General features: G+C 46.6%; 1 protein-coding gene across 1 annotated transcript in view; it reads right to left on the bottom strand.

The window, feature by feature from the left end:
- LOC140457057 (ephrin type-A receptor 7-like) overlaps positions 1 to 12,719 on the bottom strand; it is a 46,223-nt gene extending 33,504 nt beyond the window's left edge. The window contains exons 1-3 of the mRNA XM_072551015.1: positions 12,613 to 12,719; positions 10,613 to 10,665; positions 9,195 to 9,852 (exon numbers count right to left, since the gene is read on the bottom strand). Coding sequence (XP_072407116.1) covers positions 9,195 to 9,852; positions 10,613 to 10,665; positions 12,613 to 12,703 — 802 coding nt within the window. The 5' untranslated portion in view covers positions 12,704 to 12,719. The remainder of the gene's footprint in view (positions 1 to 9,194; positions 9,853 to 10,612; positions 10,666 to 12,612) is intronic.
- Positions 12,720 to 15,567: the final 2,848 nt, after the last annotated feature.

Genomic DNA, 15,567 nt, shown 5'->3' with positions numbered 1-15,567 from the left:
TTCCTCTGGCAGCTCATTCCATACACGTACCACCCCCTGCATGAAACAATTGTCCCTCGGGTCCCTTTTAAATCTTTCCCCACTCACCTTAAACCTATGCCCTCTAGTCTGAGAGAAAGACCTTGGCTGTTCATCCCATCCTTGCCTCCTCACGATTTTATAAACCTCTGTAAGGTTCACCCCTCAGCCTATGACGCTCCAGGGAAAACAGCCCCAGCCCATTCTGCCTCTCCCTATAGCTCAAACCCTCCAACCCTGGCAACACCCTTGTGACTATTTTCTGAACCCTTTCAAGTTTCACAACATTCTTCCTATAGCAGGGAGACTAGAAACAGGGGAACTATTTTTACATCGACCTGGGAGGGCTAATGGGGACATGGTTGGAAGGATAGTGAGGGTTGGAAAGGCACCTCTGTCAATGCGGTGTTTGCTCTGTACTGCACTGAAATGTCAGCGTAGATTATGTACCCAGGTATCTGGGGAAGCTGTGTTTACTACCACCACAACTTCAGAGGGCACAACCTCTGACGGCCCGTACAGTTGCAGTATATATGGCATTGCTGCCTCTCAGAGCAGGGAAGGGCAGTGCAGAGCTGGGAATCTGGGGGAAATAGAGTGGGGAGTAGGAGAGTGGGGAGTGGGAGAGCAAAACAGAGATGGGAAAGGGGATGAAGAGAGTGGGGAGCCAAGCTGAGCGGCAAGTGAGTGAGGCAAGGGTTCCTTAGGCATCATTGACGCCATACATGTGCATTAGGATAGATTCAGCGCCAACCTCCAGCTTTAAGCATCCATGGGGAGGGCCATAACATACGAGTTAAAGTAGGCCATTAGGTCCATCGCATCTGTTTGTGATTCAGTCAGATCATAGCTGATCTGATGACCCTCATCTCTACTTTCCTGCATTTTCCCCATAACGTTCGATTAACCCTTTCTGATTAAAAATCTATCACAGCTTTGAATAGATGTAATGACCCAACTTTGACAGCCTTCTGTGGTAAAGATTTCCACAGACTCCCTACCCTCTGACAGATGAAATTCCTCCTCATCGTCTCTGTCTTATTGGTGATGCCTTATTCCGAAATGATACCCTTTGAGCCTAGACTTTCCCAAAAGGAGAACAACCTCTCCACATCTGCCCTGTCAAGTCCTTTAAGAGTCTTGTGTGTTTCATTAAGGTCACCTCACATGCTTCCGTATTCTGACGGATACAAGCCCAATCTACTCAACCTCTCCTCATAAGACAGTCCCTCCATAACTGGTCTCAACCAAGTGAACCTTCTTTGGTTTGTCTTCAACGTCAGTAGCTGGGAGGGTTCGGAAATGGGGTGGTGTCATCCTCACACGTACGAATGCATTCTGGCAAAGAAGGTTTCGTCACAGCAGTGTAACCTCACTGGCGCCACCTCTCCAGCCAGTGGCCATCTTTGTCGGCCTACATACTCCATTCTGGAGCAGGGACTTAACCTTCTGGCTCAACAATTAGAGAGCTGACACTTCATGATCTCCCTCAACCCAGCTATGAGAATGAAAGTCTATCCTCATTTTCTTGTGGCGATTGCGTGGCACCAAACTTCGATTTGATGACTTGGTTGATAAGAGAAAACTGCAGGATGTCAGAGATTCCACAGATTCGGGTAATGAATGAGTGAGAGTGAGTAAACTCAGCAGAATGGGGAAGGAGAGTGTGTACAGCTAAAAGTAAAGATGATGTAAATCCATTCAATTTAAAAGAGAGTATATGAAGACAGGGTGGTGGAGAAGGCATTTAGCATGCTGGGCCTTCATTGGTTGAGGCATTGAGTATAAGAGTTGAAATGTTATGTTAGAGTTGTATAAGTCATTGGTGAGGCCATACTTGGAGTGTTGTATACAATTTTAGTCACTCTGTTATAGGAAAGACAAAGTTAAACTGGAAAAAAGTGCAAAGATTCATGAGGATGTTGCCAGGACTAGCAGGCCTCAGTTAGAGGGAGCGGTTGGCCAGGATAGGACTTTATTCCTTGGAAGGGGGAGAATGAGGGACAACCTTATTGAGGTGTATAAAATCATGAGGGGCAGAGATAGGATGAATGCATGTCGTCTTTCTTTCCCAGGGATGGGAGATTGAAAACTAGAGGGCATAGGTTTAAGGTGAGAGGGGAAAGAGTTAAGAAGGACCTGAGGGACAATTTCTTCACACAGAGACTGGTGCTTGTATGGAATGGATTGTCAAAGAAAGTAGTTAATAGCAACATTTAAAAAAAACATTTGGATAGGTACATGGATGGGAAGGGTTTAGAGGGATATGGACCAAATGCAGGCAATTGGAACTAGCTGAGTGAGCACTATGATCAACGTGGACCAGTTTGGACCAAAGGGGCTGTTTCCTTGCTGAATTACAGTACGACTCTATGACTCTACGATATGTGCACTGTTTGTCAGTAAACAACCTGATTTAGGATTGCGACACTATTTCAACACGCACCATGCATGCAATACCTGAAAAGCCCAGAGTTTCAGATACTGCACTGAATCAAATAGCAGGCACCAGGGAGACTACAAATTACATTCTTCACTGATGTCTAACAGTAATAATGCAGACAGAATGCAGCTTGAGTGGGTGTATAAGACACGCCCTGACCTGAGCTCGGATGCATTTTAAAAAGCACTCTATCAGTCTGTCAAAAGTTAACACTGGGGATGGGACACTTTTCCATTTCAGGTATTTCCAGGTATACACTATCCCAAACACTCTCAGGACAGGGACAGCACGGGGTTAGATACAGGGTAAAGCTGCCTCTACACTGTTCCCCATCAAACAATCCCAGGACAGGAACAGCACAGGGTTCGATACAGAGGAAAGCTCCCTCTACCCTGTCCCCCATCAAACAATCCCAGGACAGGGACAACATGGGGTTAGATACAGAGCAAAGCTCCCTCTACACTGTCCCCAAGCAAACACTCCCAGGACAGGGACAGCACGTGGTTAGATACAGAGTAAAGCTCTCTCTATACTGTTGCCGTCAATGCTCCCAGGACAGGGACACCTTGCAGATTAAATATCCATCCACAATGCGAATGTCCTGACATCTATTCTATATGACAAATATTCCATTTCCAACTCCAAGCCTGTGGTTTCTCTGTGTGGGATTATTGAAACTGGATTTCCCAAGCAACTGCATCCCACACACTGGCCATTAACAGTCAGCAGAGAATTCCACCTCATTGGGCTGGCTTGCATCAAGGCCTCTGTTAATGTGAGAGAGCGGTGTCTAACTACCCAAACTTTCCATCTTCAAAGCATGAGAAAATATGACTTGGCTGTGTCGTGAACTGAGCCCTTTGTTCTGGAACTGTTTGTTATTTTCTGGATGCAGATCTGAACTGGAAGCCTGTGACCAGTGGTGTGCTGCACGGATTGGTGCTGGGGACATTGCATTTGTCGTTTATTCAAATGATTTGGATGTGAATACAGTAGGTGCGCTTAGCAAGTTTGCAGACGACACCAGAATTGGTGATGTAGTGGACAGTGAAGAAGGTTACAGTGACTGAGAGAAAGTGAGGACTGCAGATGCTGGAGATCAGAGGTGAAATGTTTGGAGCTGGAAGAGCATATCAGGTCAGGCAGCATCCGAGGAGCAGGAGGATCGATGTTTCAGGCATAAACCCTCCATCAGGGGTGTGATGAAGGTTACCTCAGAGTACAACGGGACCTTGATCAGATGGGCCAATGGGCTGAGGAGTGGCAGATAGAGTTTAATTTAGATAAGTGTGAGGTGTTACATTTTGGTACGGCAAATCAGAGCAGAACTTGTACATGTAATGGTAGGGCCTTGGGGAGAGTTGCTGGACAAAGAGACCTAGGGGCAGATCTGCACAGTTCCTTTAAAGTGGAATCACAGGTAGACAGGATAGTGAAGAAGGCATTTAGCATGTTTGCCTTCATTGGTCAGAACACTGAGCTTAGGACTTGGAATGTCATTTTGCAGCTGTACAAAAATTGGTTAGGCCCATTTTAGAATATTGCATTCAATACTGGGCTCCCTATGATAGGAAAGATGTTGTTAAACTTAGAAGAGTTCAGAAAATTGTGGGTGGCACGGTGGCACAGTGGTTAGCACTGCTGCCTCACAGCGCCAGAGACCCGGGTTCAATTCCCGCCTCAGGCGACTGACTGTGTGGAGTTTGCACGTTCTCCCCGTGTCTGCGTGGGTTTCCTCCGGGTGCTCTGGTTTCCTCCCACAGTCCAAAGATGTGCAGGTCAGGTGAATTGGCCATGCTAAATTGCCTGTAGTGTTAGGTAAGGGGTAGATGTAGATGTAGGGGTATGGGTGGGTTGCGCTTTGGCGGGGCGGTGTGGACTTGTTGGGCCGAAGGGCCTGTTTCCACACTGTAAGTAATCTAATCTAATCTAAAAAGTAATCTAATCTAATCTAAAAGATTTACAAGTTGGAGGGTTTGAACTATAGGGAGATGCTGAATAGGCTGGGGCTGTTTTCCCTGGAGCATCAGTAGCTGTGGTTATAGAGGTTTATAAAATCACTGCCAGAGGCTGAGGGGTGACCTTATACAGGTTTATACAATCATGGGTAGGGTGATTAGCCAAGATCTTTTCCCAGGGTAAGAAAGTCCCAAATTACAGGGCATAAGTTTAAGATGAGAGTGGAAAGGTTAAATAGGGACCTGAGGGCCAACCTTTTCACGCAGTGGGTGGTGTGTATGGAATGACCTGCCAGAGGAAGTGACGGACCGAATAACATTTAATAGGCATCTGGATGGGTACGTGAAAAGGAAGGGTTTGAGGGATATGGGTCAAATGCCGGTAAATGGCATGAGATAAGTTTAGGATATCTGGTCGGCATGGACAAGTTGGACCAAAGGGTCTGTTTCCACATTGCAAAACTCTATGACTCCGTGTGGACAGCCAAAAATAATCTTGCGGGGGTTAAGCTTGAAGTAGAAAGATAATGGCCTCTGAGTAAGGGAGGATATTGTCTCACACTAGCTCCATTTGGGTTCTATTCTGTGGTTTCAGACTTGTGCATGCACAGCCCAACCTGCGTTGGTTAAGTTCCTTGCAGTGAGAGTTATTTCAACTGGGTTTCATACTGTTTAATTTTTTTTTAAAAAGGAGTCACAGAGCTGGTCGATTAGCCAGCAATCTGCCACTAACCACAGGATTTGCCACTGCGTCACTGTATTGCCTCTCCCACTTCTGCGGGCAGGAATTAATTTGTCACTGAATTTCCAGGGATGTGAGGCCATAACTCAAATTGTTCCGAAACAAATTGCTTCAAAAGCAAATCATCTCAATTCACTCTATGCCTTGCACAGAGGATCATTGCTGGTCTAGTGTGTGATGGGGTTCTGAGACAATTGCCTCCGGTCACTGGTGGGACCCTCAGATTTATGAGAATTTCTTAAAATCACTCGTGAAGTTACTCTTGGGAGTATTATCAGAGCTGTCCTGGAGAGAAAAGGGACAGCGATTCAGGGCAACACAAGACGCCAACAATACCAAAGACGATAATCGTAGAACCCCTCTAGTGTGGAAGAAGGCCATTTGGCCCATTGAGTCCACACCAACCCTCTGAAAAACACCCACCCCATTGCTGCAGCCCTGCATTTCCCCAAGGCTAATCCACCTAGCCTGCAACATCCCTGGACACAATGGGGAAATCTAGCACAGGCAATCCGCCCTAACCTGCACATCTTTAGACTGTGGGAGGAAACCCCATGCAAACACGGGGAGAATGTGCAAACTCCACACAGACAATTGCCTGAGAGTGGAATCAAACCCAGGGTCTGTGCCACGGTGAGGCAGCGGTGCTGAGCCGCTGTGCCACCCAAAGTGGCAGGATAATCTGTTTCTCGACACTCCCTTTTTCTGTTACTTTTGCGACTGGAAACCTGACTGGGCCTCAGCCAGAGCTGAAGCTTCACCGACAGCACAGCACTCCCTCAATATTGGGTGGCAAGGCTGGGTGCAGAAATAATGGGCCCTCAGTGGAGCTCTGGGCCGAGGCCTCCACACCCACAGCTCACCATCAGAGTCCCAGCACAACCGCCCCAACCCACCATATGCACAGAAGCCTCCTTGTAGACCCTGATTCTTGGGCCCTAATGTGTTCCCAATGTCCTGGACCTCACTGCTTGAAAGTGCACACTCTGCCTGAGAACAACCTCGCTCTCAATGCCGGCAAAACCAAGGAACTCATTATTGACTTTAAGCAGGATGTTACTCATGCCCCCCTTACACATTAACAACACAGAGGTGGAACAAGTGGAGAGTGTCAAGCTCCTGGGAGTGGTCATTCACAACAAGCTTTCTTGGACTCTTCACGTGGACGCACTGGTTACAAAAGCCCAACGTTGTCTCTTCTTTCTCAGGCAGCTGAGGAAATTTGGCATGACGGCGAATACCCTTGCCAAAGGGTATTATAGGTGCACCATCGAGAGCATTCTGTCTGGATGTATCACTACCAGGTATTGCAACTGTACCATTCAAGATCGGAGACGGTTAAAGAGAGTGGTGAACTCGGCCTGGACAATCACAAAGGCCAACCTCCCATCTATAGAATCCATCTACCAGGCCCACTGTCAACGAAAGGCTGCCAGCATTCTCAAAGATCCAGCCCACCCTGGGAATGTTTTTCTACAACCTCTACCATCGGGGAGAAGGTACAGAAGCCTGAACACACGCACCAGTTGGTTTCACAACAGTTTCTATCCTACTGTTGTTAGAATACTGAATGGACTCACAAACTCTGAACATTCGCCTGTACCTGTGTTTTTGTTTTTGCCACTGTTTACCTATTATTTACTATCTATGCTACTTAACTCTGTGATCTGCCTGTATTGCTCGCAAGACAAAGCTTTTCACTGTGCCTCGGTACATGTGACAATAAATTCAATTCAATTTAAATTTGGAGCAAACCGTTAATTCATACTCCACCCACTACACCTCTGGCCTCTGAAACTCCTGCAGTAATACAATTAGACAAAGAACTGCAGGCTTTCTGCAAAAACAGAAATTGTCAGAATGATTCAGCAGGTCTGGCAGCATCTTTGGAGAGAAAGCAGTTAATGTTTCAAGTCCAGTGACCCTTCTTCACAACTGTTCTGAAGAAGAGTCTCTGAACTTGAACTATCGACTCTGTTCCCTCTCTTTCAACTTGGTGTCCCTCTCTGCAAACTTTTCTTCAGGACTGGGGTAGGGTGCGGGGGGAGCTGCAGATAAAGGGGGTGGCAGGGGCAGGGGTGTGAAGTGGGAGAGGTGAAGACAGGCAGAGAGGGTATGACCCAGTTGGTCAATTGAAGGAATGAATCAGGTTGATGGACTCCAATTTCAAATAACCTCCCTCCCCATCCCCTTCCCTTCCACTGCTCCCTGCCACCAACCGGATTCATTCCTCCCATTGACCAATCAGGTCAAACTCTCTACCTGTCTTCACCTATCCCCACTCCACCACCCCATTTATCTGCAGCTTCCCCGACACCCACCCCTAGTCCTGAAGAAGGGGTACACTCAAAACACCGACCTCCTGATGCTGCCTGGCTTGCTGTGTTCTTCCAGCCTAGATTAGAGTGGTGCTGGAAAAGCACAGCAGGTCAGGCAGCATCCGAGGAGCAGGAAAATCGACGTTTCGGGCTAAAGCCCTTCATCAGGAATAGATTTTTCAGGGCACAGAATATGACCTGGGGGTTGCAATGAGAGAGAGACTCACTGAGATTCTTGTAGAGAGAGGAGGAAAACTTCTTCAAGGCAGGCATCCTTGCAAGAGGATTTGCAGTAGGGTTAAAACTCTATTCCTGATGAAGGGCTTTTGCCGGAAATGTTGATTTTCCTGCTCCTCGGATGCTGCCCGACCTGCTGTGCTTTTCCAGCACTACTCTAATCTAGACTCTGGTTTCCAGCATCAGGAGTCCTTGTTTTTACCGTGTTCTTCCAGCCTCCTGTCTGTCCCTCCTGATGCTGCCTGGCTTGCTGTGTTCCTCCAGCCTCCTGTCTGTCCCTCCTGATGCTGCCTACCTTGCTGTGTTCTTCCAGCCTCTTGCCTGTCTATTTTGGATTCCAGCATCTGTGGTTTTTTTTGTCCGTAACCTCTCGGCAAACCAGGAACCCTTCCCGTACAATGTTCACAGCTCTCCACGCTCTGAGGCCATGGTCCTGGAACACCTGCAAAGTCATTGTGGGCGTCTCTACACCAAATGGACAAGATGATAATTGTTCAAGATGGCAGCTCATCACCACCTTCTGAAGGGCTGGGCAATAAATGCTGGGCCCAGTGAGTGACATCCACATCCCACGAGGGAATGAAAAGAAATGGTTATGATCATTGTCAAGCCTCGATGCTCAAAATGGGGTCAATGCCGCAGGGAAAAGTTTGGGAATTGGGGTGAGGGGGTGTTTGTTGAAATGTATTCCCTCTCCCACAGTTGCTAAGATTTATTCAATGGTCTGGCAGTTTAACAATAGCATCTATTATCAAATCTAAGGGTACGGAAGGTTTGAATTATAAAGAGACACTGGGACATTTTTTCACTGGAACATAGGAGGTTGAGAGGTGACATTATGGAAGTTTATAAAATAATGAAGGGTACAGATAGAGTAAATGGTAGTTGTCCTTTCCCAAAGATAGCAGAATTTCAAAACTGGGGCACATTTTTAAGGTGAGAGAGATTTTAAAAAGACCTGAGGGGCAACCTTTTTACACAGACGGTGGTCTGTGTGTGGAATGAACTTCCTGTGGAAGTGGTGGATGTGAGTACAGTTACAATTTTTAAAAGGCGCCGGGATAAGTACATGAACAGGAAAGGGTTTGGAGGGATATGGGCCAGGAGCAGGCAGGTGGGTCTAGTTTAGTTTGGGATTATGGTTGGCACGGATTGGTTGGACTGAAGGGTCTGTTTCTGTGCTGTATGACTCTATGTTTCTGTACGTATGTACTCCTAGGTGGTGAGTGTGGTGCTGGAAAAGCACAGCCGGTCAGGCAGCATCCGAGGAGCAGGAGAATCGACGTTTCGGGCATAAGCCCTTCCTGAAGTGATTATGCCCAAAGAGTTGATTCTCCTGCTCCTCGGATGCTGCCCGATCAGCCGTCCTTTTCCAGCACCACACTCTCAACTCTGATCTCCAGTATCTGCAGTCCTCACGTTCTCCTCGTACTCCAGGGTGGTGTCAGAACCAATGAGTAGATTAATATAGCCCTTACCTTCACAGACATCGCCTTTAGTTTGGTGACCCTCTCTGCAGATGCAGTGACCAGCAGAGGGTCCCCAGACACCGTCCGTGCCACAGCGACGCTGCAGTAGCCCCATTTGTACCGAGTTATCCACACATTGGCCAAGGACCAGCTCGCCACCGCGTGTAGTTTCAGGAAACACGGCCAGGTTGTGAAGGCTCGGTGGGCATTTCTTGTAGTACACCCTGAAGGAGCTGAGGAGGAGGCAGGGGCCAATATAATCAAAACCCAGCTGGAAGACTGAGCGGCTCACGGGACCCAGGCTCTCCCCTCTGACGGTGTTGAGTGCCCTTCTCAGCTTCTCCCAGTCGATGGGCCCATCCAGGTATTCTGTGGGAAAGTGCTTCTCGCCCTTGATACGGACCCTGACGGATTCGTGGATTCTGGGTCTGGCGTATTCATTGTCTGACTGAAAGAGGTACACACTGAAGTCCTCCCTACAGTCGCTCGGGAACAGGCAGCTCAAGAGGGTAAAGGTCAGGTCCAGAAAGAGGTGGCGAGCATCCCCGGCAGAGACTGGACCGGTCCACAAAACCTGCGACGTCTTCTGGAGTTCAGGGTCCATCGGGCAGCATTGGTACACCAGGTGAGGTGAATTAGTCTCCAGGGTAAAGCTGCCATGTGACCACTGTGGGTGCAAAATACAGGACATGGACTGGAACACACAGTCACATTGATAGGGGTCCAAGGAAGAGATGAGCACACATTCTTATGATCACATAAAGGGAGCTTTACTCTGTACTGTCCCTGTCCTGGGAGTGTTTGATGGGGGACAGTGTAGAGGGAGCTTTACTCTGTATATTACCCTGTACTGTCCCCGACCTGTGAGTGTTTGATGGGAGACAGTGTAGAGGTAGCTTTACTTTGCATAGAACACTGTACCGTCCCTGTCCTGGGGGTGTTTGATGGGGGACAAACCCTTTGCTGTCCCTGTCCTGGGAGTGTTTAATGGGGGACAGTGTAGAGGGAGCTTTACTCTGTATCTAACCCTGTGCTGTCCCTGTCCTGGGAGTGTTTGATGGGGCCATCTACAGAGAGATTTACTCTGTACCTATTCCCGTACTGTCCCTGTCCTGGGAGTATTTGATGGGAACAGTGTAAAGGGAGCTTTACTCTGTATCTAACCACATGCTCTCCTTGTCCCAGGAGTATTTGACGTTGACAGTGTACAGAGAGTTTTACTCTGTGTCTTACGCTATCCTGTCCCTGTCCTGAAAATGTTGGCTGTCTTCCCCTTCTCATTTACCCTGCATTTAATTACTATTCCAGAGGAGGGAGATGTACAAATGTAAGTTGTGATAATTATTTTTTGTGGTGAATATGATGAAAAATTGTTGAAAGCGGGGACAGAACAATGGAGTGATGGGAGCAGGAGGATCGTTGCTTACCTTGGTGTTACGTTTCAACAGTTTATTGCTGTGCCAAGAGTCAAACAGGACCACTGCAAGAGAAGAAAAGTTCCTGTAAGCATAATCCAAAGTGTAAGTCCAATGGTGTGCAGGCTAGGTGGAGTGGTCATGCTAAATTGCCCATAGTGTCCAGGGATGTGCAGACTAGCTGGGTTAGCCATGGGAAATGCATGGGGTAGGATAAAGGTGTGGGATGCTCTTCGGAGGGTCAGAGTGGACTCAACGGGCCGAACAGCCTGTTTTCACACTGTAGGTGTTCTATTCCATTGCATGAAATGCAAAAGATTACCCTTCCTACTGCCTTTTATCTGTTGGCTCATCCATGTGTCACTGCTTCAGAGGGAGTAAGAGGATATTTATGTATGTATCCATCGATACGCTATATCAAATGAATGAAAGGTGTGGCCATCTGTGTGCAAGTTACACAGTGATGAGAGTTAAAACTAATTTGGTCTGAAGCAAGGCAACATTATTGAGGCCTACAAAAGTCTCGCTCGCTACTTTTCAACATCTCTTGGGGTAGAGTCGGGCGGCTACCATGTCTCACAGGTTGGTGAGCTTCAGGTATGTGTTGAATGTTGGTTGATTGTTTGACTTTAGGGCATTCATTGGTACCTATCCCTTACTCCTGCTCTCACTCATTGCACATTTACTGTCCAGTGGGGAGTGCTATGTAATGACCAGGAGCTGGGACCCCCCCCCAACAAAGTCATTAAATGCTTTAAGGCAACTAAATCTGAGGTACAGTCACTGTTATAAATGTAGAATTTTCTCATATGAAGCTCCTATAAGTGGGCTATCACTAGATAATCTTTTAGATGCTACTTGAGGGATTCAATTTAGCCATGACAAGGAGGGGTTGGTAAACTCCCCAGATCTTTTCCAAAGTGATGGCTGCGCACTTAGAGTCATACAGCATGGAAACAGACCCTTCAATCCATCCAGTCCAGGTGCAGCATAATCCCAAACTAAAAGCTGTGGATGCTGTAAACCAAAAACAAAACTGAAATTTCTGGAAAAGCTCAGCAGGTCTGGCAGCATCTGTGGAGAGAAATCAGAGTTAACGTTTTGGGTTGAGTGACCCTTCATCAAATAGTCCCAAACTAAACTAGTCCCATCCACTTGCACTGGCCTATATCTCTTCAAATCTTTCTCATCGTTGTACTCATCCAAGTGTCTTTTGAACGTCATAATTGTACTCACATCCGCCACTTCCTCTGAAAGTTCATTTCAAACACAGGCCACTTACTGTGTAAAAACGTTGCCCCTCATGTCCTTTTAAAATCTTTCTCCTCGCACCTTAAAAATATGTCCTCTAGTCTTGAAATTCCCCACCCCATCTTCGCTATTCACCTTATCTATGGCCCTCGACATTTTATAAACCTCTATAAGGTCACCCCGAACCTCCCTAACGCTCCACTGAAAGAAGTCCCAGCCTATCCAGCCTCCCTTCATACTCTCCATTTCTGGTAATGTCCTGGTAAATCTCTTCTGAACCCTCTCCAGTTTAAGAATATCCTTCCCATAATAGGGTGATCAGCACTGCATACAGTACTCCAGAAGATGCCTCCCCAACATCCTGCACAACCTCAGCAGGACGTCCTAACTCCTACACTCAAAGGTCTGAGCAGTGTGCTAAACACCTTTGCAACCACCCTTCAAGAGAGTGGATGGAGCATTGGTTTATGTTTGGCAAACTTAACACTGCAGCATCCCTTGAGTATTACATTGGGAGAGTCAGTCTAGATCTTGTCTTTGGGTCCTTGGAGCATAGGACATGAACCTTCAACCTTCTAAGTTAGAGTCAAGCAAGTGGAACTAACAGCACACATTCCTACAATAATTAGTCAGTGCTGATAAGGGTTAAACAAGGATACAAGCAAAGCTATTAACCTCTGCATTCTCCAGAAACCTTAAAACAAAACTCCCCTCAGGTCAGACCCAGAGAAGAAAGTGGTCAGCCCGGATACCATCCTTACCATCGTTCAGGCGATCCTCTGTCCCTGAATGCACAGGCTGTAAAACACACCACATCAGGCACAGAAGGTGCAGGGGACCTGGCAGATGCATAGCTCTGAGAGTTTCTGAGGCTGCTGTCTCAGGCTCGGCCTGGGGTGTATGACACACAAGAGTGAATCACATTCTAATTTTACTTGCAGTGATCAGATATCAATCAGAGCCAGGGGGTGTGGTGTCTGAACAGTCACAACAAAGCTGGGGGTGGGGTGAACAGAAGGAAAATGACTGCAATGCATTTGTAATTATTTTCCTTTGAAAAGCAGTTTTTAAAAATAAAACAATAATTACTATTTCTGCAAATCCTTTCCAATCCTGTCGTACAATAATAAAATCCTTGCTCTCGAGTCAGAATGTTCTGGCTTTGTAATGCCTAACCAGTGCAGTCTAACAAAAATCAAAATAAAACCTCATCTCTTTCGATTGTACGCAGTGGAAAGGGTAAATTTACGGGAGTCATGCTCCAGCTGAATTCAGATACTTTCCAAGGATAAGCTGGCATTCAGTCTCTAGGTTTATCCTTGAAGATAAGGATTGAGTAATAATTTGAGTTCCTCTCACCCCTTGCATAATCTCAGAGTGTCCCAAAGTGCTTTGTAGTCAATTTGATATGCAGTTACTGCTGTAAACACAGCCACTAGTCTGCACTCAGTAAGGCACCCACATTCAGGAAAGCAATAAAGACCAGATCATCAGTGATTTTTTAAAGTGGAGGTTAGTTGAAGGATGAAGGGACACTGGGGAAAACTCCTTGTACCATGTCTACAAAACAGCACTGAAGGATGTTTTGCATCTGCCCAAGAGGAATTTGTTTGACTCGGCTGAAATTAGCTGAGGTAGGGCAGTGTTCCTTCTGCACTGGGTCTGTCAGCTTGATTTATGTGCCCAGCTGTGCATGGTGGGAGAGAGTCCACAATCTTTGGTTGGACAGTAGTGATATCAGCTGAGTCACTCCTGACAGAGTTGCCAAAAAATGATTTCTTTTACAACAGAGAACCAGCATAGACTCATGGACTCGGTAGAATTGTGGATAGTGCCAAAGAATGTAGTAGTGGTTGTGTTTACAGCAGTAACTGCATATCAAATTAACTACAAAGCACTTTGGGACACTTGAGATTATGCAAGGGGCGAGAGGAACGCAAATTATACTCAATCCTTATCTTCAAGGATAAACCTAGAGACTGAATGCCAGCTTATCCTTGGAAAGTATCTGAATTCAGCTGGAGCATGACTCCCGTAAATTTACCCTTTCCATTGGGTACAATCGAAAGAGATGAGGTTTTATTTTGATTTTTGTTAGACTGCACTGGTGAGCTGAGAGGTGGCAAATGGAGTTTAATGCAGAAAAGTGGGAGGTGATTCACTTTGGGAAGGTTACAGGAATAAAGAGGGCTAGTGATAAGATTCTTGATAGTATAGATGAGCAGAGAGATCTCGGTGTCCATGTACATAGATCTTTGAAAATTGCCACCCAGGTTGATAGGGTTGTTAAGAAGGCATACGATGTGTTAGCTTTTATTGGGAGAGGGATTGAGTTTTGGAACCATGAGGTCTTGCTGCAGCTGTACAAAACTCTGGTGCAGCCGTATTTGGAGTATTGCGTACAGTTCTGGTCACCGCATTATAGGGAGGATGTGGAAGCTTTGGAAAGGGTGCAGAGGAGATTTACTAGGATGTTATCTGGTATGGAGGGAAGGTCTTAAGAGGGAAGGCTGAGGGACTTGAGTCTGTTTTTGTTAGAGAGAAGATTGAGAGGTGACTTAGTCGAGACACATAAGATAATCAGAGGGTTAGATAGGGTGGACAGTGAGAGCCTTTATCCTCAGATGGTGATGGCGAGCACGAGGGGACATAGCTTTAAATTGAGGGCTGATAGATATAGGACAGATGTCGGAGATAGTTTCTTTACTCAGAGAGTAGGAGGGGCCCTGTCTGCAACAGTAGTAGACTTGCCAACATTAAGGGTATTTAAATGGTCATTGGATAGACCTATGGATGAGAGTGGAATAGTGTAGGTTAAATGGGTTTCAGACTGGTTTCACAGGTCGGCACAACATCGAGGACCAAAGGGCTTGTACTGCGCTGGAATGTTCTTTGATCTATGGCCAAATGGTCTCCTCCTGTTTGTCCTGATTCTATGAGGACCGTGAATCAGCACAGAGCAGAGAGGAACTCTGGATAACAGTCTGTACAACTCACGCGCCTTAACCAGTTGGCCCTTGGTGTACAATGTATGGTATAACATTCAGCCTAGGGACTTAAGACAGTGCACAATGTAGTATGTATATCTTCAATTTAAGAGAATTTCAGGACTCCATGTATTGTGTGTACACAGTGTTGTGACTCTGCCTGGCTGTGGGTCTGCATGCTGCAGAGAAAGCAGTTAGATTAGATTTTGTTTTAGATTAGATTCCCTACAGTGCGGAAACAAGCCCTTCGGCCCAACCAGTCCACACCGAACCTCCGAAGAGTAACCCACCCTGACCCATTCCCCTCTGACTAATGCACCTAACACTACGGGCAATTTAGTACGGCCAATTCACCCTGACCTGCATGTCTTTGGATTGTGGGAGGAAACCGGAGCACCCGGAGGAAACCCACGCAGACACGGGGAGAATGTGCAAACTCCACACAGTCGCCCGAGGCTGGAATCGAACCTGGGACCCTGGTGCTGTGAGACAGCAGTGATAACCATTTGGTTTGCTGCAATATCTGCTTCATAACTTAAAATGCTTTTTACTATTTTCAATAAACTAATCCATGAAGTATATCCATCCTTGATGCATGATTTATCCTCAGACTACTATCATTTTTCTTTTCATACATGGGATGCCTAGCATCACTGGCTGTGCCAACAATTACTCTCCGTCCCTATTGCCCTTGAGAAGGTGCTGGTGAGCTGCCTTCTTAAACTGCTG

This window comes from Chiloscyllium punctatum, chromosome 31 (assembly GCF_047496795.1).
Source record: "Chiloscyllium punctatum isolate Juve2018m chromosome 31, sChiPun1.3, whole genome shotgun sequence".
In the NCBI taxonomy this organism is placed as follows: domain Eukaryota; kingdom Metazoa; phylum Chordata; class Chondrichthyes; order Orectolobiformes; family Hemiscylliidae; genus Chiloscyllium; species Chiloscyllium punctatum.
The sequence above is the reverse complement of the archived record's forward strand: the minus strand, read 5'-3'. Positions and strand labels throughout refer to the sequence as shown.